This window comes from Amblyomma mixtum, chromosome 10, assembly GCF_055824585.1.
Source record: "Amblyomma mixtum isolate Tamu chromosome 10, ASM5582458v1, whole genome shotgun sequence".
NCBI lineage: Eukaryota > Metazoa > Arthropoda > Arachnida > Ixodida > Ixodidae > Amblyomma > Amblyomma mixtum.
The window spans coordinates 31,662,562-31,688,547 of record NC_143021.1 but is presented as its reverse complement, the minus strand read 5'-3'; the positions used below and the strand labels follow the sequence as shown (position 1 = coordinate 31,688,547).

The 25,986-nt window shown below is 47.8% G+C and overlaps 1 protein-coding gene across 1 annotated transcript in view; it reads left to right on the top strand.

Moving 5' to 3' along the window:
• Nucleotides 1-25,986, top strand: part of LOC149325536 (uncharacterized) — a 150,931-nt gene that overhangs the window by 88,804 nt on the left and 36,141 nt on the right. Inside the window, exons 4-5 of the mRNA XM_089564327.1 lie at nucleotides 373-438; nucleotides 2,347-2,421. Of these exons, the coding sequence (XP_089420453.1) occupies nucleotides 373-438; nucleotides 2,347-2,421 (141 nt within the window). The remainder of the gene's footprint in view (nucleotides 1-372; nucleotides 439-2,346; nucleotides 2,422-25,986) is intronic.

Here is a 25,986-nt window from a genome sequence, read left to right as displayed (position 1 = left end):
TGCAAATTAGTTGAATTACTGCTTTTGGGTGCAGGATAGTATACCTTCTTCCCGCCTTATTCTGAATGTCAGAATTAGTACACCATCTTAACTCAAGCAATATGCCGTAGACTTGGTGAAATTAATTTTCTGATCTAAAAAGTTTGCTCAACGACATTACACGGTTTTTAAACCTACGTTAGCCTGTGCTGTACGCTAACCAAGAATACAAGTTTTTTTCGTGGTAAAAACGCGACCTTTATAGAGCAACCACTCGTAAAGGCTTACTGCTTACGAGTTCAGAATATCCGCAAAGAGTGCAACGATCAAACGAAGTTTGGCACATGTTAGAAAGCATCTGGAAACTTTTCTGGGGTTTTTCATCAATTCTAGATTAGCAGGAACTACTGCCTTCCACTCCGAATGTGCTACGACAAGTATGGACACTTCTACAAGCAGGTAAGAAGTGAAACATTTTTTCTCATTAACCTGATAAGAAAACTCATTAGAAGAACGCTGAAGAAAAGATTTCATTTTTTATCGAAAATCTAGTCTACGCACAGTTGCACATTGTTTACAGTGCACATCTTGCCAAAATAAGTCTGATTTCAACGTGCGTGTAGAACAGAAAAAAGAAACATACGAGCGCTTAGAAACTGCTGCTAAAGAATTCGAAAAATTTTGGATAAGTAAGGTCGCACAACTTTTCTGCCCGGGCAATACGTTGTCGTCACTAGAGACACCTGAGTACGACTGCGTAGAACATTTTAAACTTAAAATGTGACTGCACATGAACTTACCATAAACTTCTCTTGGGCAATAAAGCTTCACTTGGGCCTAATGCAAAGCTTGTAAAGCGCGACCCTTGATGTGAAAAGCTTGCCACGCAAGAAATTAATAAGACCAATTATTGAATATGTTAAGATCGCATGCACACCGCAACTTATCGCCGTGAGTTGAATCGAGTTAAACGACTGACTTCTAGACACAGAATGATGCATTCAGATATAGATTTTTTCCGAGGGTGATTAATGAATGGAATCCACTGCCAAGTCCAGTCGCCATTTGTTCCTGCGTGAGTGGTTCGGCCGCCAGTTTAGATAGTAAAGCGCGGCTGGAGGGGCTGAAATTTAGTGACGGTGTCCTGCGCTCAGCAACCGAATGCTGAAAGCACGAATTGTATATCCAAGAACCAGACTTGCAAAAAGCAGGCATTAAGGAATTGGTGCAAACACGAAATATTTTATTGACGCGAGTCACGAATTCTACTGTGTCTTGGCATAGAATGATTCTCAGGCTGTTCGCCTGCCAATACTATTTGGCCTGCCCTTTCACATGCTGCACTGAGTCGACTGTGAGAGGAATTGTTTTCGAAATAGGAAGGCAGAGGAGTGCGCTGTATGTGTTCTTGAAAAACGAAATTGTCAACCCTCAACTCTTTCGCCATTTTCTTCAGTTTTCTAAACGTGTATTGCACGAACATTTTAGGACAGCAATCTCAGCATAGGCACTCAAGGCCTTTTGAGCTGTTTTACGAAAGGTGATGCCGCAGTTAGTATTCAAGGGTTTAAACAACACCGCCCAGAAAAAAGTATCGTGGTGCAATAGGCATATAAATATAGTAAGTAAACCCTCTACAAAAGAGCGGAGCATGCTCTTTAGTGTTTTGGTTCACCGCCTGGTTTGTTTTTGCCCTGACTCTGCGGCGGGAAGGCGTCGTACTTCACTTGAGGTTTCACTCACTGCACACGAGATTCATTTCAATTATTTTCAGGAGCGGTGAATTTTGCGTACACAAGAAAAATACCACCGCCAGTGCTCTGGGAAGCTAATCTTTCATTCAAGAGTAGCTTCTGCTTTTCTTCAATCATTTCTTTTTCCTTCTCTCTCTTCAGTCTCCTCCGTGACGATCTGCTGAGACGCGATTCGATTCACTTCATCATTCACTTCATCACTGTCGTGCGCCGGAGCCTGCGGCCAACACACACAAGCTTGGTTTCGCTGGTGCGGGCAGTGCCGAATTTTCTCACGTCATCACTACTTATACTCTAGCGCCAGCAGAAATCGGTACCTGTAGAGTGGAGCTCCCAACAGAAATTGCTCTGCGCAACGAAAAACGGATGCCCGCATTGCTGTGCGCGCTGACTTAGAATTTTTTTTGGGTATGAGCCATGAAATTTTTGTGGCTAAAAAAATATCAAATCATGCCTTCGGAAAGGTGGACCGATAAAGGCTTCACACCTTTTTACATTGGTAGTTTTCGGCTAGAGCTCGTGCCATGTGGCGTATACACATCGAGTGTCGCATGCATAAAATACATACATGTGTGATAAAACCTCTTCATGGCTGCACAACTCGATCTTTCAGAATATGACGACATTCAAGAACAGCATCAACAAGTGCTTGCGGAACTTCTACGAGGTATATACAAAGCTGAACCCGGTAAGATTTTGTGCCATGTAGACTTCGTATCATTTTAACTTCTCTGCCACTGTGTGTTTCATTCTTTCGTTGGGTTGATATTAGTGTTTTTATTTCCTTAATTTACCTAAGTGGACAGTGTTTCCACAACAGCAAGATTACTTTCTTCACCCGTGGCCATCAGCACCAATTAGACATTGTGGCTAGGGTAAAAAAATAGTGAGGGTATTTTTTTTTCGTAACTAAAATAAATACCCTCATGAGCTGTCATACTTGTGTACAGTGAAGCACGTTTCTATTAGCGCCATTCAATTACTCCTTACCGCTTCCTCCTGCATGGGAGCCACTTTAATATCTGACGGCACAAGAAAACGTCTAATGAAAGCTTCATGTTTCCAAAAGGATAGTATGAAAGTTTCATGTAAACACTGATTGTTGCAGACAAGACGCATCGTATAGACAAAGAAACACAAAACGCAGGGGCTAACGCATAATTGAAAAACCCAGAAAAAACTGCTACATGCTGGCAAACAAGCCTACATGTCGAGAAAGTAACCAATGAAAGCAATGTCATCTGCAGAAAACGATTACATAGCGCGAGTGGCAAGAACAAATATTTCGGCTGCGCCATGCAAACCAGTCACATCGAAAGTGTAAATATATGAGAAGGACATGCGTACTGCGTCCACCTGTAGCGATACAAGGCGTCTTGGTCGCGTGGCAAGGCCACAGTACATTTCTTTTTTTCAGAGAACATCTACCCGTTAAACTTTTGTGGCCTACAGTAAACAGCAATGAACCAGTTACTGACAATTGCAAACAGCTACAGCATTCGATTGCATAGGGATGAATGGACAAATTCACGGAGAACTTTTTAACAGCAGACTCTGCGGCATCTAAAATTTAAGGGGACAGCGTAAGCGCTATTCTTGCCATGAATTTTAGGGCACGTTTTGGTGCATTTTTCTCAACAGCCAATCGAGGTAGCGCCTACCTATTTGCTTCATTCTTATCTCTGCTTTATGCTCCTTCGACTGAACGAAAAGTATGTAAGACAACTAAAATACTAATTTCAAATAATTTTTCAGCAGCGAGGACGCGATTTAAGGACATTTCTGGTGTAATTTCTGTCTATAAAATCAAAACAAAACAATGCACGGGCCTAATTTCGATTCAGTATATTCACACGTGCTCATTTAAAGCACAGACAAGAAATGAGTCTTCTGCCTCTTATTGTTTTGAAGATATTGGTACTAGGTACTATCGTAACAAAAAACTTGTTTTGAGATAAAAATGTAAAGTAAAAAGTAATTTTGTTACCACACTTTTTGCTTTCCCAGCATTGCCGACCAATTTCTTCTATAAGCATGACCTCCATAGTAATTATTCAACTTTTCTTAGTTTTTTTCTCCCTGTAGTTTAGTTTCCTGTGCTTCTTTTTTTTACTTGCTATGCTGCTCAGCGAGCAGTGAAAACTTCCCACCAGTCAACTTCTCTCAGTCGGTGGAGAGTGTTAGTGCTTCAGAATAGCCAGAAGGCCTCCAGAACCTTTGCTCTTGCTATTTTACCGCCGTTGAATGTATACGAGAGCATCTCTTGTGCACATGTCTGTGCCTTTTGTACTAAAGTGGCATCTTTGTTAGCTTTCTGTCAGATAATGCGAATGAAGGACTAATATGCTAGCATGGAGCCTAAGAGCTCTAAGAGTGTTCCTAAATATGTTTTTACTTCAACTCAACTAAGAAACATTCAATTTCTGTCATGTAATTGTATTTCAAATGGCTGGTAAGACACTGCCTCTACCAAAATGTGACCCGGCCACTCTATTCCTCATTTCCAAAGCTAGTCTTTAACGGGAATTATGCAACGCACGAAGAAGTGCAATACTAAAGAAGACGCAGAAAAGAGTCCAGTATTAAAAACCAAGCAAAAGTGAGATTGAATTTTTTTATTTATCTTCAACCTGTCCCCTTAGCAGTTTAGCTTGTATTTTCTCAAGCCAACAGGCGGAAATATTTCTGAGAAGGGCTGTGGAACCAAGTCTTCACAATAAATGGTTGACGTCCGTGAAACATTTTTACACTGTCTTCCTTTCGAAGCTTGTCATTTATAGAGTTGAAAAAGTCACCTGTACATACCTTGCCCAACAGGTAGCCGGATCCTGTAAAAACTTTAATCACGCATTTAGCAAAATTTCCTCTATAGCTTTTACTGCGCGGTGCTTTGTTTGACGGCTTGAAATAGAGCAATGCTTTCATCTACAGAATGCCTATCATTTTTTCGGAGGCTCAGAAACGCATCCTAACGCTTATTGTCTTGCCCTGTGTTTCGGCTACCCATAAATATATGGGTAGCCATATGTATATATATATATATATATATATATATATATATATATATATATATATATATATATATATATATATAGGAAGGGTAATGAGGGGCTCGTTATAGATATGACAGAAGCCAACAGCCACAGAAACCAAGGGGCACAGGAGATTTTTTTTTAATTTATTTATTTTGTGGTGTTGATCAATTTAGAATATTACTGAATATGTTATCGCTTAAAGATAATTGATTAGAAAAGCAGAAGAAAAAACAACCACATGCCGCCGGTGGGATCCGAACCCACGACCTCCGAATTACGCGTCCGGTGCTCTACCTCTGAGCTACGGCGACGGCTGTCAATTCTTCTGCTTTCGGGGGTATTTATGTTTACAAGTAACCTAACCTTGAGAGTGTTCAACAGCGCCACCCACGTTCATAAGCGGCGGACGTAGAACGTCCTGAGTTACCGCAGGTGTGACGTAGAACGTCATCGAACGGAGAGGGTGGAAGCTGAGTGAGAACCCTCTTATGCTTCCTATGGCGTCAAGGCTGCCAGAATCGAGGCCCTCGCTAAGCAATTAAGCAAACAAGGGAAGGGTAATGAGGGGCTCGTTATAAATATGACAGAAGCCAACAGCCACAGAAACCAAGGGGCACAGGGGATTTTTTTTTTAAATTTATTTATTTTGTGGTGTCGATCAATTTAGAATATAACTGAATATGTTATCGCTTAAAGATAATTGATTAGAAAAGCAGAAGAAAAAACAACCATATGCCGCCGGTGGGATCCGAACCCACGACCTCCGAATTACGCGTCCGGTGCTCTACCTCTGAGCTACGGCTACGGCTGTCAATTCTTCTGCTTTCGGGGGTATTTATGTTTACAAGTAACCTAACCTTGAGTGTTCAACAGCGCCACCCACGTTCATAAGCGGCGGACGTAGAATGTCCTGAGTTACCGCAGGTGTGACGTAGAACGTCATCGAACGGAGCGGGTGGAAGCTGAGTGAGAACCCTCTTATGCTTCCTATGGCGTCAAGGCTGCCAGAATCGAGGCCCTCGCTAAGCAATTAAGCAAACAAGGGAAGGGTAATGAGGGGCTCGTTATAAATATGACAGAAGCCAACAGCCACAGAAACCAAAGGGCACAGGGGATTTTTTTTTAATTGATTTATTTTGTGGTGTTGATCAATTTAGAATATTACTGAATATGTTATCGCTTAAAGATAATTGATTAGAAAAGCAGAAGAAAAAACAACCACATGCCGCCGGTGGGATCCGAACCCACGACCTCTGAATTACGCGTCCGGTGTTCTACCTCTGAGCTACGGCGACGGCTGTCAATTCTTCTGTTTTCGGGGGTATTTATGTTTACAAGTAACCTAACCTTGAGAGTGTTCAACAGCGCCACCCACGTTCATAAGCGGCGGACGTAGAACGTCCTGAGTTACCGCAGGTGTGACGTAGAACGTCATCGAACGGAGAGGGTGGAAGCTGAGTGAGAACTCTCTTATGCTTCCTATGGCGTCAAGGCTGCCAGAATCAAGGCCCTCGCTAAGCAATTAAGCAAACAAGGGAAGGGTAATGAGGGGCTCGTTATAAATATGACAGAAGCCAACAGCCGCAGAAACCAAGGGGCACAGGGGATTTTTTTTTAATTTATTTATTTTGTGGTGTTGATCAATTTAGAATATTACTGAATATGTTATCGCTTAAAGATAATTGATTAGAAAAGCAGAAGAAAAAACAACCCCATACCGCCGGTGGGATCCGAACCCACGACCTCCTAATTAGGCGTCCGGTGCTCTACCTCTGAGCTGCGGTAACCTGCGGTAACTCAGGACGTTCTACGTCCGCCGCTTATGAACGTGGGTGGCGCTGTTGAACACTCTCAAGGTTAGGTTACTTGTAAACATAAATACCCCCGAAAGCAGAAGAATTGAGAGCCGTCGCCGTAGCTCAGAGGTAGAGCACCGGACGGGTAATTCGGAGGTCGTCGGTTCGGATCCCACCGGCGGCATGTGGTTGTTTTTTCTTCTGCTTTTCTAATCAATTATCTTTAAGCGATAACATATTCAGTAATATTCTAAATTGATCAACACCACAAAATAAATAAATTTAAAAAAAAATCCCCTGTGCCCTTTGGTTTCTGTGGCTGTTGGCTTCTGTCATATTTTCATGGAAGACAGTTGGGCTAGTTGGTGTGAATTCGTTAATGACTGCGACATTGCAACTAGCGTGGAAACACAAGGACAGCGACACAAGAAACCGACGGGACAGCACGCTAGACTTCAACTGACGTTTTAATGCACACATAACAGATTTTTACACTTCTATTCGGTGCATGCTCAGGAGACTGTACCCCCGCCCCCTTCTCTTTATCACGAAGCAGGTTGTCAAGCAAACAGTAAAGATTTAAACCAAATTGACGCGCAAGTTTTTCGACAGACTCTTTTCTCGTGAGGGCTACTGAGGGTGTGCTCACGCACTTGTCCCCTGCCTTATCAATGCAAAATGCTTCAAATATCTCCCTATCACCCTGCCTATGAAGCCGCCTCAGCACTCTCGTGTGGCTAAAGAGTGGAACGCATTTTTCTTCATTTCCGCCTGTTGTTTTGACTTCGCATTTGCGGCAATGTGCGGCCAAATGGCCCCCCGCCATCAGAGCTGCGACTGTAGTCCGGTGTTTTCGTAGCCTTTCGTTCAGGCACTGGCCTGTTTGGCCAATATAACATTTACCACAGGTCAGTGGGATAAGATACACCACACCGATGGTGCAGTTCACAAACCGCCTGGCGTGTTTTGTTGCGCAGGTTTTTGCCTGGTAAGCATTGTTGACCATTCGGCACATCCTAGACAGCTTTTGTGGGGCAGTCAAAACGACAGGGATGCCGCACTTTCCCGCGGCCTTTTTGAGGCGATGGGACAAGTTGTGCACGTAGGGCACAGGCACCGGACGTCCCCCCGGGCCGTCATTGCCGCAGCCTGCTGTCTTGCGTCCCTGTCGGAGCTCTTTAATAAGGCTCTCAGCGACAGACGCCAGTATGCTGTCAGGGAAGCCAGCGCTACGCAGACGGAGCACTTGCTGCTCAACACTAACGTTCACTTTGTGCTCACAAGACTTCTGAAGAGCGGCTCTTAGGCAGTTCAGTGCTATCCCTCTCTTTACGGTTCTCGAATGGGCCGAATTATAGCTAAGAACAGGTTTTTTTGAACGAGGGAAGTATGTCCAGCATATTGAGCTACTACTAAAGCTAATGCTGAGGTCAAGGTAACGTAAGCAACCCTCATCAGGAACCTCACGAGTAAAACTCAGACCCTTACCACATTTTTGGAAAACACTAAAAACACTCTGCACAATGTCATCTCTTCCATCAGGTGTCACACTTTTTAAAACAACAAGATAATCATCAACATATCTAAAAATTTTTGCAACAAAAGTCTTGTCCAGACGCGAAAAAATTTCTTTGTCAATAGACGCTAAAAACAAGTCGCTTAAAACCGGTGCAATACGCGAACCAATACATATGCCTTGCTTCTGCAAGTAAGAAGCATTGTCAAACTCAACAAGTGTAGAAGAAAGGTAAAAGCTAAGCAATTCTAAAAAGTTATCTACTGAGATCCCAGATGAATTTTGGAAGACAGTCACACCCAGCGCTTCAATTCGCTCTCTGACAGCTGTGCAGAGTTGTGTCTGTGGTATAGAGTAAAAAAGATCTACTACGTCAACGGAAAAAGGCATAAAACGCATCATAGGTTTTTTCCTGTCTCGAAAGGAAGTCTATTACCTGATTGGAGTTCCGAATTAAAAACGGGTCCTCCGGAGTCAACAAGTTAAGGTGTTTTTGTAGAAACTTGGAAAGCTCTCCCTGCCAGCAGTGTTTTTCAGTAACTATTGCCCTAAGAGGAATCCCTTCCTTATGGGTCTTAGCCGAAAAAAAAAAGCTCAGCCTATCCCTTTCCGAGCCCCCAATACTTTTTCCGAGTTTTTCAAGGTTCATATCTTGGCATAGGGCTGACGCTCTTTTCTTCACTTTAGAAGGATGGCTCATAATGCGGACGAAATTCTTGCTTATAGCTGCGGCTGCTTTCTCACCAAACACTGACCTAGGCATAACAACAAAACCGCCCTCTTTATCAGAGACAAGCAAAGTTAGTGAATTACTCTTTAAGAACTCTACCGTATTTTTGACCGCTAATTTTTTTGCAGATTTTAAGGGACCTGAGGGAAGACAGTCGACGGCATCTGACACACACCTACACTTTTCTTCACTGCTAGCACGGTTCGCTATGTTCCTTACAATACCTATAAGAGAGGCAGGGTTCTCTTCGGGCTCAATGCAAAATTTTGGACCAAGTTTTAACACTTCTTCGACCTTATTAGTGAAGAAAAGAGCGTCAGCCCTATGCCAAGATATGAACCTTGAAAAACTCGGAAAAAGTATTGGGGGCTCGGAAAGGGATAGGTTGAGCTTGTTTTTTTCGGCTAAGACCCATAAGGAAGGGATTCCTCTTAGGGCAATAGTTACTGAAAAACACTGCTGGCAGGGAGAGCTTTCCAAGTTTCTACAAAAACACCTTAACTTGTTGACTCCGGAGGACCCGTTTTTAATTCGGAACTCCAATCAGGTAATAGACTTCCTTTCGAGACAGGAAAAAATCTGTGATGCGTTTTATGCCTTTTTCCGTTGACGTAGTAGATCTTTTTTACTCTATACCACAGACACAACTCTGCACAGCTGTCAGAGAGCGAATTGAAGCGCTGGGTGTGACTGTCTTCCAAAATTCATCTGGGATCTCAGTAGATAACTTTTTAGAATTGCTTAGCTTTTACCTTTCTTCTACACTTGTTGAGTTTGACAATGCTTCTTACTTGCAGAAGCAAGGCATATGTATTGGTTCGCGTATTGCACCGGTTTTAAGCGACTTGTTTTTAGCGTCTATTGACAAAGAAATTTTTTCGCGTCTGGACAAGACTTTTGTTGCAAAAATTTTTAGATATGTTGATGATTATCTTGTTGTTTTAAAAAGTGTGACACCTGATGGAAGAGATGACATTGTGCAGAGTGTTTTTAGTGTTTTCCAAAAATGTGGTAAGGGTCTGAGTTTTACTCGTGAGGTTCCTGATGAGGGTTGCTTACGTTACCTTGACCTCAGCATTAGCTTTAGTAGTAGCTCAATATGCTGGACATACTTCCCTCGTTCAAAAAAACCTGTTCTTAGCTATAATTCGGCCCATTCGAGAACCGTAAAGAGAGGGATAGCACTGAACTGCCTAAGAGCCGCTCTTCAGAAGTCTTGTGAGCACAAAGTGAACGTTAGTGTTGAGCAGCAAGTGCTCCGTCTGCGTAGCGCTGGCTTCCCTGACAGCATACTGGCGTCTGTCGCTGAGAGCCTTATTAAAGAGCTCCGACAGGGACGCAAGACAGCAGGCTGCTGCAATGACGGCCCGGGGGGACGTCCGGTGCCTGTGCCCTACGTGCACAACTTGTCCCATCGCCTCAAAAAGGCCGCGGGAAAGTGCGGCATCCCTGTCGTTTTGACTGCCCCACAAAAGCTGTCTAGGATGTGCCGAATGGTCAACAATGCTTACCAGGCAAAAACCTGCGCAACAAAACACGCCAGGCGGTTTGTGAACTGCACCATCGGTGTGGTGTATCTTATCCCACTGACCTGTGGTAAATGTTATATTGGCCAAACAGGCCAGTGCCTGAACGAAAGGCTACGAAAACACCGGATTACAGTCGCAGCTCTGATGGCGGGGGGCCATTTGGCCGCACATTGCCGCAAATGCGAAGTCAAAACAACAGGCGGAAATGAAGAAAAATGCGTTCCACTCTTTAGCCACACGAGAGTGCTGAGGCGGCTTCATAGGCAGGGTGATAGGGAGATATTTGAAGCATTTTGCATTGATAAGGCAGGGGACAAGTGCGTGAGCACACCCTCAGTAGCCCTCACGAGAAAAGAGTTAATCTATCTGTCGAAAAACTTGCGCGTCAATTTGGTTTAAATCTTTACTGTTTGCTTGACAACCTGCTTCGTGATAAAGAGAAGGGGGCGGGGGTACAGTCTCCTGAGCATGCACCGAATAGAAGTGTGAAAATCTGTTATGTGTGCATTAAAACGTCAGTTGAAGTCTAGCGTGCTGTCCCGTCGGTTTCTTGTGTCGCTGTCCTTGTGTTTCCACGCTAGTTGCAATGTCGCAGTCATTAACGAAGCTGTCATATTTATAACGAGCCCCTCATTATCCTTCCCTTGTTTGCTTAATTGCTTAGCCAGGGCCTCGATTCTGGCAGCCTTGACGCCATAGGAAGCATAAGAGGGTTCTCACTCAGCTTCCACCCTCTCCGTTCGATGACGTTCTACGTCACACCTGCGGTAACTCAGGGCGTTCTACGTCCGCCGCTTATGAACGTGGGTGGCGCTGTTGAACACTCTCAAGGTTAGGTTACTTGTAAACATAAATACCCCCGAAACCAGAAGAATTGACAGCTGTCGCCGTAGCTCAGAGGTAGAGCACCGGACGCGTAATTCGGAGGTCGTGGGTTCGGATCCCACCGGCGGCATGTGGTTGTTTTTTCTTCTGCTTTTCTAATCAATTATCTTTAAGCGATAACATATTCAGTAATATTCTAAATTGATCAACACCACAAAATAAATAAATATAAAAAAAATCGCCTGTGCCCCTTGGTTTCTGTGGCTGTTGGCTTCTGTCATATTTATAACGAGCCCCTCATTACCCTTCCCTTGTTTGCTTAATTGCTTAGCGAGGGCCTCGATTCTGGCAGCCTTGACGCCATAGGAAGCATAAGAGGGTTCTCACTCAGCTTCCACCCTCTCCGTTCGATGACGTTCTACGTCACACCTGCGGTAACTCAGGACGTTCTCCGTCCGCCGCTTATGAACGTGGGTGGCGCTGTTGAACACTCTCAAGGTTAGGTTACTTGTAAACATAAATACCCCCGAAAGCAGAAGAATTGACAGCCGTCGCCGTAGCTCAGAGGTAGAGCACCGGACGCGTAATTCGGAGGTCGTGGGTTCGGATCCCACCGGCGGCATGTGGTTGTTTTTTTCTTCTGCTTTTCTAATCAATTATCTTTAAGCGATAACATATTCAGTAATATTCTAAATTGATCAACACCACAAAATAAATAAATTTAAAAAAAAATCCCCTGTGCCCCTTGGTTTTTGTGGCTGTTGGCTTCTATATATATATATATATATATATATATATATATATATATATATATATATATATATATATATATATATATATATATATATATATATATATATATATATTGCCACGCGCTTAACGCGCCGCGCGGCTTCCGCGCTGAATCGAAGACGACGACGAAGCGGCGGTAGACTTTCGCGGCGCGCTTGTTCTTTTCGGTGTCGTGGACGCTGGCTCTATAATTAAAAGAAGGCTCCCAGTCTTGGGTTCTTCCCGACGCCTACCTTCACGGCTCCTCTGGTCGTGACACTGGTGGAGGTGCGACCGATGCTCCCTACTCCTGAGGACGACTCGACGCGTCCGCCTCTTGTGACCACCCCTGTCCATCGTGCCAGCCGGAGGATCCGAGGCCTGTCCCCCGAGGCCCTTCCTATTGTCAGCGCGCCTTCAACTACCACTCCACTCATGGCGACGCCACTGCCCGCCCTGCCTACGACTGTCCCTGCAGCCAGCCCCACCTGTCTCACCCTTCAGACTCCACGCACGCCTAAGCCCTTTCACGGTGACCTGTTTGAAGATGCCGAAGACTGGTTGGCTCACTACGAACGGGCCGAGACCTTTAACTGCTTGGACGACGCTACAAAGCTGCGTAACGTGTACTTCAGCCTTGAAGACTATGAAACCATGAGACTACTTTCTCTACTTGGCTGGACTTTCGACGTCAGCTCCTGAGTATGTACGTCAACAGCGACCGCCGGGAGAGCGCAGAGCGCACACTGTCCTCTCGAATCCAGCTTCCCAATGAGGGTGTTGCCATGTACGTCGAGGATGTGACGCGTCTTTGCCATCGCGCCGATCTGGCCATGCCTGAAGAAAAAAAGCTGCGGCACCTGATGTGCGGCGTAAAAGAAGAGCTCTTTTCCGGCCTCGTGCGGAACCCGCCCAACACCGTCGCGGAGTTTCTGGCCGACGCCGTGCACATGGAGAAATTGCTGCAGCATAGATCCCATCAGTACGACCGGCAACTGCGTCAAACTTCGACTCAGTCAACGTTGGACCGGTTCGACCATGAACCCAGGACGAATCCGGACTCCCTTCGCGAACTCATCCGTTCCGTGGTCCGCGAGGAGCTGCAGCACCTTCAAGCCACCTTTGCCCCTCGCGTAGATTCCGCCACCAGCGTCACTTGACTTCATTTATTTCATGTACTGAAAGTACATGAGGGGGCGAGAGAAAAAAGCTGCCTTACGGGCAGCTTGACAAGCTCGCACCCCCTTTACATATGGACAAGGGCAGACACAGTACATGCGCAAAACATCAGGAATTACATATTTTGTAAAGCCATTAGAGTAATTAGATAACAATTATTACCAAAACACATGACAACTCTATAAATACTGTAATAACATGCAAATTTGACAAACCAGAGAGTGGCAATTTTCCATTTCCGTGTAAAAAAATGTCGACATAATACACACCACTTTCACACAGACATACACATTAACTGCATTCATCATAATTCATATACCATAAATAAAATCAACTGTGCAAGACGTCAAGGTTTCTAATACGTTCATGCATTGTATGGCCTTTATTAAGATTATTTAATAGTCTTGGAATTACATTACACAACATTTGCATTCCATAGTTTGTTCGAGATGAGGGAACTTCCCAGAGTTCTGTGTACCGCGTGTGATATGGGTGAATGTTGTTACCTATGTTTGCTAACTGCAAGAGGAAGTTACTTTGTTTCTTATCTTTCACTAGGGCCTTGCATAAACAGAAATCATAATAGTGTTCCACGTTTACTAAGTTAAGTTCTTTAAGAAGTGCAATAGATGAACATATTGGAGGTGAGTTTGTTATAATTCTTACCATTTTCTTTTGAACGCGACCAAGTTTAGCAATATTTTTACATGTACTATTTCCCCACACGAGAAAACAGTAACGTACAGTGGACACGAAAAGTGTGTGGTATAGCAAAAGTCTGACGTTAAATGGAAGTACGTCGCGATTTCGATAAAGCAAACCTGTGGTGCGAGCTAGTTTAGTTATTATGAAGTCGAATTGCAAGTCCCACAGCATGTGCTCGGAAAATATAATTCCTAGAGTTTTGAAGTTACGATATCTATGGGTTTTCCATTTAAGGAGAGATAACGGCCTTGTTCCAGTTTCTTACCTTTTGATCTGAAAACTACAGCTTTTGTTTTCTTAATAGTAATGGTTAGTCCATTACTAAAAGACCTATCAGTTAACTTAGATAAAACTTGGTTGCCACAGTGGAAAAGAGAGTCAATATCACTATCTGCAATAAATAAGCTGATATCATCAGCATAGATTATATACCTTACAGACTGATCAATTTGTGTGATATCATTTATGAAAATGTTAAAAAGAAAAGGCCCCAAAATACTGCCTTGTGGTACACCGAATGATGTTGTTTTAGTCGATGAAACCCAGTTATTTAGAGATACGTACTGTTTACGGTTCTCAAAGTAAGACTCCATCATATTAAGTGCGACACCACGTATACTATAAAATTCTTACTTTTTCAAAAGTAAGTTGCGATTTAAGGAATCAAAGGCCTTACTGAAATCCACAAATATTCCTAACACAGAGTTATTTTGTTCAAAATTTTCTAGAATGTATTCTTTTTGATTTAATAGGGCAAGTTCAGTTGAGCGATGTTTTCTAAATCCAAATTGCGAGTCGGATAATAAACTGTGTTTGTCTGTAAATGACGCAAAGCGAGAAAGAAGAAGACTCTCTAAAACCTTTGAGAAAATAGGTAATATTGAAATAGGCCGGTAGTTGTCTAGGTTGTTCTTATCACCTTTCTTATAAAGGATATTGACTCTAGAAATCTGTAACTCACGAGGAAAAACGCCAGAATTAAAACAAAGATTAAAGATATAAGTTAAAGGTCTGGCAATAATGTCCGCGACAAATTTCACTGGTCGAACTTGGATATCAATAACATCAAGAGAAGTTGTGTTTTTTAGTTTCAAAGTTACTGTTTGAACCTCAGATTCTATTACAGGGTTTAAGAAAATTGATTGCGCACACTTATTAGTCACGTAGTGTGCATTGTCATCAACGATTAATGAAAAAGGCAGATTGACTAAGTAGTCATTGAAAGTACTTGCCAGTTCCCTTCCAGTTACAATTTTTCCATCAATATTTAGCTCAGTGACTGGAATTTGGGACTTCCCGGTTCCGAAGAGTGTATTTATCTTTTTCCGTGTTGCTGCTGAGTCCGAACCTGTCATAAATAGATTATTAAAGTATTCTGTCCTGGCACGCTTAATTTCCTTGTTAAGTCGATTACGGTACTGTTTGAATTCTTTTAATTGCTCAGGATCACGCTCTGTAAGAAATTTAGCGCACATAGAGTACTTAACTTTAATTTTCTTCACAAGATCTTTATTAATCCACGGCTTTCTAATTTTTCGTGACTTTTTCTATTCTTTCTTCAGAAAATGCTTTGCGTATATTGCTGTGAATAGTGAAAGAAATCTGTCAAAGGAATCATTAGGATCATCCGTGCTAAATACATTACTCCAGGACAAGTTTAATATTTCCACCCGAAAACTTTCGAGCTTTTGAGGTGAAATACTTTGCACGAACATTGGAGATTGAGATTCATCACAGTGATCCAGAATAGCCATGAATATTGTAAGGTGGTCACTGAGATCACAGGACAATACTCCAGCTTTTGTATTTGCGATGGTTGAGCTAGTAAGAAAGATATCAATTAATGTTGCAGATTCAGCAGTTACCCTCGTAGGTATACTAATAGCGTTCATTAGGCCGAAACTTTCGAAAAGCCATTTTGTTTCATTTGCCATTGATGAATCTACGAGCATATCTATATTAATATCACCGCCACAGACTACATTTAATTTATTACTTCTGCTGTACTCAAAAATATACTCAAGGTGCTTGAGGAAGTTAGGAATACTAGAGCTTGGAGGACGGTAAACTACCGAGACAAGATAACCGTTCAAATAAACAGAGTACTTCACAGTCGGTGTCACTACGCGTGAGGGCTTCGATAATGTCGCATCTGTATGTGTTTTTCACTAATAATGATACACCGCCTCCACGCCGCGTTGGACGATTTAGGTAGAAAACGTTGTAGCCTGGCAGAGTAAAAACATCTTCGTCTGTATACCATGTTTCGCTGAGCATGATCACATCAAAATGAAAGCCGAGCTGGCCAAAAAGTACTTGTAATGGTACATGCTTATTTTTTGCTGATTGTGCATTTATATAAATAAATTTGATGCCGGATAAATATTCTTTTCCGAGGTGCTTACTTAAGTCGCTAGGAATAGTATACATGAAAGAAAGACCGCAGTCTGCCGAAGTTTTTGTCTCCTAAGCAATAGCTGTCAAATCGTCCTTTGACCTCACAACCAGAGCCGAGTCTCCTTCGATACCCCTGACAAGAATTTTGCCGCTGCTGTGCCAAACAAATTTGAAGTTTTTTTCTTTCGCCCATTGCTTCGTCAGCCACAGTAGTGAACGTGTTTGTTTGGTTAGGTTTGCCTGAATGTACGTCGATGAATTCTCATCCTTTAGTTGCTTGCGTTTTTCAAACCACTGTTCCCTCAGAGATTGCTGGGCGAAGCGAACAATTACCCCTGGGGTTTTATCCGCTTTTGAGGGCAGACGGTGCATTGCAACGACATCACTGTCTTTCAGTTCGGGAAGGCCAAGCGAGGCAGCAAGTGTGTTAACTTTAAGACGAAGATCTTCGTGTTCTGTCTTCTGTATGCCATGAATCTCGAGATTCAGCTTTCTGTTTTGCCATTCCAGTTCATCGACGTCTTTCTTTATACTTTTTATTTCTTCACTTGTCTCCTTCTTTTCAAGTGTTTCAACTCGCTCTTGGACTACCTTCATGTCTTTTTCTTGTTGTGCCATTCTAGCCAACACTGTGTCGTACTTATCAGATAGCAACTGCATGCTTTTCTCGAATGCACTGACTGTGTCTTTCATGCTCTTTACGTCGGCTTGCAGCTCGGCTATCGCAACGATGTTCATGTTATCGGCTGCGGTTTTTTGTTTATCTCCTCGGCATTGCGGACAACGCCACTGCCTTCGAGTTGCTTCACCTTTTGATTTCAAAGTTTTCTCAGAGATACCAGCGCAGTTTCCCGAGTGATAGGAATGAGAACATTCTCTGCAGGTTATGTAGGCATCGTCACCAATCGGCAAACCACACTCAAAGCAGCAATCATCCTCATCTCCACTCATTCTTCGCTACAAAGAAGGGCAATGCGGCGGCAGCACGTGAACAAAGGTAATCGCAAATGATTCCAAGAAATGATGTGGCCACAGACCTGTAATACAGAGGGTAGCCTTTTAGGACGTGCTCCGCCTGTACTGCCGCCACTGCCCAGAGTGCCGAGAACGCCGCTGGTTCCTTCTTTTATAGCGGTCCGGGGCTGCGCTGCTCGAAAGTCACGTGCTTCAAGCTGCGATGACGCTCCAACTTAGCTGCACAGGGCTGACAGCAGGTGGTGATGACTGGCGGTGGATACGCGTAGTCCGGTGATAAGCCGTCTCCGACCTTCTCTCCTGGCTATCGGCAGATCTGTAATACAGAGGGTAGCCTTTTAGGACGTGCTCCGCCTGTACTGCCGCCACTGCCCAGAGTCCCCAGGGCGAGGAAGTCCAAGGAAGTCCGACGCCTGCCGGACTTCCGCGAGGAAGTCCGGCAGGCACTCAGGGCACAAGACGCTGCAGCTGTGCCGGCGCCGCAACTAACCCCATACGATCCTGCGCCGTACCCGACTCCTGTCCAGCCAGTCACGTACGCGGACTTCGTGCGCCGCGCGGCCCCACCTCCTGGGCCTTCGCCTTACACCGCACCATTGGTCGCGGTGCACTCTGCCCAGCCGACTCCTTACTGGGCGGATCGGCGCACGGCACCGCGGAAGACTGACCTCTGGCGGACTCCGGATCAACGCCCGCGCTTCTACCACTGTGGTGAGGCCGGCCATCTCTACCGGCGGTGCCCCTATCGCGAAATGGGCCTACGCGGTTTTTCTATTGACAGCCCCCGTCCACGCCCTGGAGAGCGCCCTCAAGACATTGCTGAGTATGTCACCCGCCAGCGTAGTTCACCGTCTCCTCCGCGCCGCGAGTCGCGATCGCCCTCTCCACGCCGGTCTTCGCCATCTGGGTCCCGTTTCGCCCCAGGACAACGTGGTTCCTCGAGCCCTCGTCGGGAAAACTCGCTCCGGCGGTCTTTGGAGGCGAGGCCGCCGAACGCCGTTCCGACGCAAAGCTTCCACCGCCGCAGCAACTGAATCGCCCCGACGTCGCACGCCGCATCGCTGCAAAGTTTTCCCCGACGCGCCTTTCGTATCGCCGCGATGCCGCAACCCCGATCGCCGACCCGCTTCCGCCGCCGCACCGACCCAATCACCCCGACGCCGAACGCCGCATTGCCGAAGAGTTTCCCCCAACGCGCCGCTTGAATCGCTCCGACAGCGCAACCCCAGTCGCCGACCAGGTTCCGCCGCCGCACCGACTGAGTCCTCCACAACAGCCATCGACGGGCCGTGCTGAATGCAGGGTCTCCTTGGATATCAATGTTCTCGTCGACACAAAGGAGGTCAGCGCGTTGGTCGATACGGGCGCAGATTACTCTATCCTTAGCGGACGGCTTGCGACGGCCCTGAAAAAAGTGACGACACCCTGGGACGGCCCCGACATACGCACGGCAGGCGGACATCTTGTCAAACCACTCGTCATGTGTGCGGCCCGGGTTACGGTTCGAGGCTGCACATTCGTTGCCACTTTTATCGTTCTCCGCGAATGTTCTCGCGATGTCATCCTTGGCATCGACTTTGTTCGCGAGCACGGTGCTATCATAGACCTCCGAACCGCTTGGTGACGTTTTCTACCGCAATGGGGGGGAACGCGGGCGTTCGCATGTGGACGGACGCACTCCACATCGGCTCCGTGTCTTTTCGAAGATTCCGACCCAATTTTCACGCGGGCCACCGAAACTTTTCGGCTACATCGACAGATAACGTCACCTGGACCACGGCGACACCACTCTTCAGCCGGTAGGACTATTTTTTGGACTTTTATCGGACTTTTTAGTGGCCACCTGCGGCCGGGAGCGCTGAGCCTAGCGTAAGCCTAGCGCGCTCCCGGGGCGGCCCCGTGCGGTGCTTGCGTGTCTAGACATCGGCCAGCATGGAACCCCGGGACGCAGACGACCCTATCATGAATGAACCTACCCGGACCTCGGCCCAAGGTTCGGCGAATATTGAAGGTACGGACGAATCTCCTGCCGCGCCGCCGGTCAATGCGAGCCCCGGACTCGGGGACGCAATGACCGAGGCCATGGAGACCTCGCCACCGCAGCGGGACGACGGGGCCGACATCGACCCACTGCAAGACGAAGACATGGATCGTTGGGAGCTTGTTTCTTACAAACGGCGCCTAAAAAGGAAAGGCTCGAAGAAAGGCTCGAAGGGGCCAGGCGATCCCCGGGAAGAAGCAAGCAACAAGATAGCGCCGACAGCCGCAGCTGGCGGAGCAGAGACGCAAGCGAGTGGCGTGCCACGCTTTACATTAAAACCCCATCTGGCGGGAGCGCAGCGGCAGATAAGGCCACGTGCGCCGCCGCTACCGAAGGTTGATATCAAGATCATTTATCGCCCCAAGGGAGGCCTAAAAATCAGCGAAATCCGTGTCGACCAGGCAACGCAAGCCCTCGTCGCAGCCAGCGGAGGAAAGATCAAGGAAGAAGACATCATCATGAGACTCCGGCCCGGATCGAACATCATGATTGCGAGCACGCCCGACCTGGACATCGGCGACGTGCTCAGGAAGATCGAAAAGCTCACGATCAATGACCAGACCTATGCAACCAACACCTATCCAGCCCTACCGGACGACCTGAAGCGTGCGGTAATCCACGGCGTCATGCCGGGGCAATCACCGCCCCTACTGAAATCGAGGCTGCGGCTTCGATCCCAAGGTGTGAAGATCCTGGAAGCGAGAATGCTGGGCAAGTTGGAAACGGCGCTCATCACGTTCGACGACCTGTATATCCCGCAGTGGGTCATCTACCGCTCCGGAGAATTCAAGACCTACCCATATCGTCCTACGAGGCAGATCTGCTACGCGTGCGGAGAGCAAGGCCATCGTTCGGACGTCTGTCCAACGCCGAACACCAAGCTCTGCAGGACGTGCGGCACACACGACCCACCAGAAGGCCACCCGTGCAAGGCCAAATGCATGGTGTGCGAAGGCGACCACGTCACCAGGGAGTGCCGTCGACGCCTCAAGGCTACTGACGAGCTCTGGGGCAGCACGACCGGCGGCCGGCAGTCCCGGATACAACAATGGCAGCAGCAGCAGCAGCAGCAACAACTACTGCCGCAGCAGCAGCAACCGCAGCAGCAGCAGCGGAACCCGCACCTGAGTCGAGAGCGCCGATTCAGGTGGCTTAGCTCGCAGCGGGACCATGGCCGCTCCTCGAGCCGAGGCCGTAGCACCGTGCGAGATCGCAGCCAGAGCCGATCCAGGGATGTCTCTTTCCCGCCGCTCAACCGGTCAACGGCCAAGCAGAAGCAGCAGCAACAGCAGCCGCCGCGGAAACAACAGAAGAAGGGCGGCGTGAAGGTGAGCTGGGGAGCGGGCTCTCCAAACCCACTGATTCCGCACTTGGATCAGGATAATATTACGCGTCACTCAAAAGAAATTAAAGCTCTAAGAGAGGAGAATGCACATCTCCGAAAAAAAATCGATGACCTCATTAAAGAGATGCAGGCTCAGAGAACAGGGCACGTACCGCGGCCCCCGACCCCGGCGGCCGAAGTGCAACGATCTCCAACCCCGTTAGCAGTGAACCCCGAAGAATTAAGAGCTTTTATGCAGCGCATGGGATTTCATGATTCGCACCGAAGGACAGTTCCGCCAAACTCATGCAAGATTAGATGCCATGCAGGTCAAACTCAACGTGTCAGAACAGAACGTCACATTACTACAGCAAAAAGTTGCGTTGCAGGACCAAAGTTTCCGCAACCACGTCAAAAGTCAAACTACGCAACGAATAACAAACGAGGCCCGGGACAGGCTCATACACGAGCGCCGTTTCGGAACTGAAGGCTCCAATCAGAACAGTGCCCAAAACCATGGCTAAACAAACTCCACTAGAAATCTGGCAATGGAACTGCAGGGGGTACCGCCAAAAGCAGGGACTCCTAATGCAGTTTTTATATACGCAAGGCTCCACACCCGATATAATAGCTTTACAGGAAACTAACACGACACCGTCACTCAGGGGATATACGTGCTACGATAGCGGACGCACAGCAACCTTGGTCAGCAAAAAGTTGGTAGCCATAGCCCATGACCCAATTCCCAACACCAAAATTAAACACTTAGTGACGGAAATTATTTCCAAAAAGAAGCGTAAGGAAAAGAGTGTGTTTCTCGTAAACCTCTATAGCCCGCCTCGCCAGCGGGACGCGAATTTTGATTCACTCTTTCTAGGGGCCAGCAAACTTGCGAAAAGCAACTCGTTGCTCATTGTAGGCGACTTCAACGCTCGCGGACAGCAATGGGGATACCCCACTAATAATCACAAAGGTATACAGGTCGAGGACGCGGCGGAAGCGATCCAATGTACCCTCTTAACAGACGAACTTCATCCCACGCGCCTTGGCACTTCGATCTGCCCGGATACGTGTCCGGACTTAACGTTTGTCAGGGGAGTGAAGCACGCAACGTGGGAGAATCTGCTGGAGAATCTAGGCAGTGACCACTATATCCTGAAGACCACGATAGCAGCCACCAACATCAAGCGCAAGCTCGGCACGGCCAAGATCACCAACTGGCCGGCTTTCCGCAAGGCTTGCGCGGACCTGGAAGGGGGGATTACTTCCATAGATGATTGGTGTCAACAACTTAAAGACATCCAGAAGCGGTACACTCCGGAAGTGGATCGCACCGAGCAAACGCCACAGGTGGACCCTCGGCTCATCAGGCTATGGGAGGCACGTCGAGGACTCACCAAGCGCTGGAAGAAGCAGCGCTTTAACAGGATGCTCAAGCTCAAGATCGCAGAAGTCACCAAGATAGCGGAGGAGTACGCGACCCAACTGGCCAGGCAGAGCTGGCAGCAGTTCAGTAGCTCGCTGGACGGCACCCTCAGCACGGCCAAAACGTGGCGTATACTCAAGACCCTCCTCGACCCTACCCAAACCAGGGCCGAAAGCGGGAAAGCTATCCGCAGACTCGTCCACACCCTCGAGGGTACGGAAGAGGAACTGCTAGATAAGGCCAAAGAGAAATGCTACGGCACGACCTTGCCTGCGGCATACGCGAAACCATACCTGGGGAAACCGAACACCCACTTAGACAGGCCGATCACCAGGGAAGAAGTGCTCGTTGCCATAAAGGCATGCACGCGCAACACTGCGGCGGGAGCAGACAAGATCCAGAACGCACTCATACGCAACCTCTGCGAATAGCGGTCGACCAACTGACCACCTTCCTCAACGGGCACTGGGCCGCAGGAACGGTACGTGAAGAGTGGAAGCATGCAGAGGTCGTAATGATCCCCAAACCGGGTAAGAAACTCCAGATCGAAAATCTCCGACCTATCTCACTCACCTCCTGCCTAGGCAAGCTCTACGAGCGAGTCGTTACTCGGAGGCTCCAAAGCTACATGGAAGACGAAGGCCTGTACCCCCACAGTATGTTCGGCTTCCGAGCCCACCTCTCCACCCAGGACGTCCTCTTACAACTCAAAGAGGAAGTCATCACCAACGTCCCGAGCGTAGGCGAGAACGCGGTTATGGCCCTCGACATCAAAGGAGCCTTTGACAACGTTAGCGACACGGCTGTAATGGAAGGACTAGACAACCTCCACTGCGGCGAGAAGATTCACAGCTACGTGAAGGCCTTTCTCTCCAACCGCACTGCAACGGTTGGGCTCAGAGACCTTCGCAGCGCTAAATTTTCGACCCTCAACAAAGGCACACCTCAAGGGTCCGTCATGTCGCCACTACTTTTCAACGTGGCCATCATCGGCCTCGCGAGACAACTCGATAAGATCGAAGGCATACAGCACGCAATATACGCTGACGACATCACGGTCTGGGTTACCACTGGGTCGCTCGGCCAGAAAGAAGAACGACTGCAAGCAGCGGCTACCTGCGTGGAAGAATATGTCAGTGCACGAGGCCTCGCCTGCTCCACCAAAAAATCAGAACTCCTGCGATTCCACAAAGGGAAACACAAGGAAGGGTCCCTCAATGTCTCCCTCGAAGGACAGCTAATTCCCGAACGAGACAAGATACAAGTCTTGGGAATGTGGCTGCAGAGCAACCAGCGATGCGGCCGTACGCTCGGCCTTCTCAAGCAATCGACCACTCACGTCGCCAGAATGATCACGCGCGTGTCGCAGAAGCGGAGCGGCATGCGAGAGGGGGATACCCTGCGCCTGGTTCAGAGCCTGGTGGTCAGTCGCGTGGGTTACGCCCTCCCGTACTTCAACCTCAACAAAGGAGAAGTGGATAGTACAGATACCATACTCCGCAAAGCTTACAAGACAGCCCTGCAACTACCAATGAACACCTCCAACGAAAAACTACTCGCTCTTGGAATTCACAACACCCTCGAAGAGATCAAAGAAGCCCAACTGGTCACGCAGTTAGCTAGGCTCCAGCAGACTCCTACGGGGCGCTCACTCCTTAGGCGACTGGGGCTAGGCGGAACTGCGGAATTCGAGAATCGTACTGCGAGCATACCGGACGCAATCCGCCAGACGCTAAAGGTTCGCTTCCTTCCCCGGAACATGGACCCCAACTTGCATGCGGCCAGTAGGGCAGCCCGGGCGAGGTATGTACAACAAAATCTAGCTACAAAATCCACAACGGTATACACGGACGCGGCTCCGTATACAGGAAGCTCACATAACAGCACAGTGGCGGTAGTTATTGATTCGAACTTAAAGGAATTAGCTAGCGCCTCAGTGAGGGATTTCACGGTAACCGAAGGAGAGGAGCTGGCCGTAGCTCTAGCGGCGGTAGCCGGTTATCGAAGCAACATGTCCCTTACCATCCTTGCAGATTCGAGAGAAGCGTGCCGTAACTACATGAACGGCCGCATAGGTCGCGCCGCGCTCCGGCTCCTCCAGAGCGCGACCCCACCAAAAGTCACACATAGCATTTACTGGGTGCCAGGACACACCGACATAACGGGGAACGAACGCGCCGACGAGGTAGCTCGAGGGTATACGAGCCGAGCTTCCTCCCAATCGGACGATCTACCCGACCGAGTCAGCCCTACGTACTCAGACATTCTCAACTACTATAAGGGGGTGCGGATCCGCTATCCGCCGCCTCATCCTGATCTAAATCAACTAGAGGCAGTGTATTGGCGAAGATTGCAGACAGGAACATTCCCAAACCTGCATATCCTTAGCAAGATTTACCCGACGCAATATCGGGACACTTGCCCGTGGTGTGGCAGCAAACCATCGTTGTACCACATCACGTGGGAATGCAGTAAGAACGACAGCTTTCGCAAAGACCCGAGTGCAGAACAGTGGGAGAGCCGGCTCTCCAGCGGTGATCTGGGTTGCCAACAAGGTCTGATCCATCACGCCCACCGAGCAGCGAAGCTCAGCGGAGCCCTGGAATAGGGGCACCGACCCTGTGAGAAGAAGGAAGATGGACCTCTTCTTTCTCGTCCGCTACTAGCACCTTTCTAAAACAATAAAAGTCTTTCCTACCTACCTACCGCAATGGCCACAGAAGAACCTGCGCACCAGGGTTCTCGGTCCGCCCTGCGAGTCGCCGACGATAACGTTACGGTGCCACCACGTGCCAGCATTCTCGCTAGAGTTACCTGCGACGACCCACATAGGGGACTCCGGGTTGTCGAGCCTAATGTCTCCCTCGTACTCACTACGGGGGTTGCGGTGGCACGGGGCCTTGGATCCCTTCATGACGGTTGTACAGAGGTCCTTGTCACCAACTTCTGCAATGAGCATCGACATCTGTTCCGTGGCACAGACATCGCTTACGTCGACCATGTTCAGGAAGTGGCCGAATGCTTTGCTTGTGTGGAGGACGCACCTGGAGCTGACGCCGAAGCGGTCACCAACGTAGACATAAATCCAGGCCTTCCACCCACTGAAAAGAGGCAACACCAGGACCTCTTGCGGGACTTTGGTGCGTGTTTCACGTCGTCGTCTAAAGTGCGCCAAACATCGATAGTTAAACACCGCATTATCACGCATGAAGGAGCCCGACCCATCCACCAGCAGCCCTATCGTGTGTCCCCTCGTGAGAGAGATGCTATTCAAACACAGGTTGAAGAGATGCTCACAGACGGCGTCATCCAACCGTCAAGCAGTCCGTGGTCGTCTCCTGTCGTCCTCGTGAAAAAGAAAGACGGGACACTACGGTTCTGCGTCGACTACAGGAAGCTGAACAGTGTGACCAAGAAAGACATGTACCCGCTTCTGCGTATCGACGACTCCCTCGACCGACTTCGTCTAGCCAAGTACTTCTCTTCGGTCGACCTCAGAAGTGGTTATTGGCAGATAGAAGTGGATGAGAGGGACCGTGAGAAAACTGCCTTCATCACACCGGACGGGCTGTATGAATTTCGTTTCCTCCCATTCGGGCTCTGCTGTGCTCCTGCCACGGTCGAAAGAATGATGGACACCGTTCTCACCGGTTTGAAGTGGCAGACCTGTCTTGTTTATCTTGATGTCATCGTTTTTTCCGCAACGTTCACGGAACATCTGCACCGCCTCAGGACTGTCCTCGAAGCCGTTCGATCCGCCAACCTCTCCCTCAAACCAGAAAAATGCCACTTTGGGTTCACCGAATTGAAGTTCCTCGGGCTCGCCATTAGTGCTGACGGAATCCGCGCTGACCCAGAGAAGCTTGCTGCCGTTGCTGCCTTTCCGGTTCCCCCCCACAAAAAAGCAGTCCGACGCTTCCTGGGCCTGTGCTCCTACTATCTCCGCTTCATTAGAAACTTCACCCAGCTCGCCAGCCCCCTGACACTCGTAACCCGTGTTGACA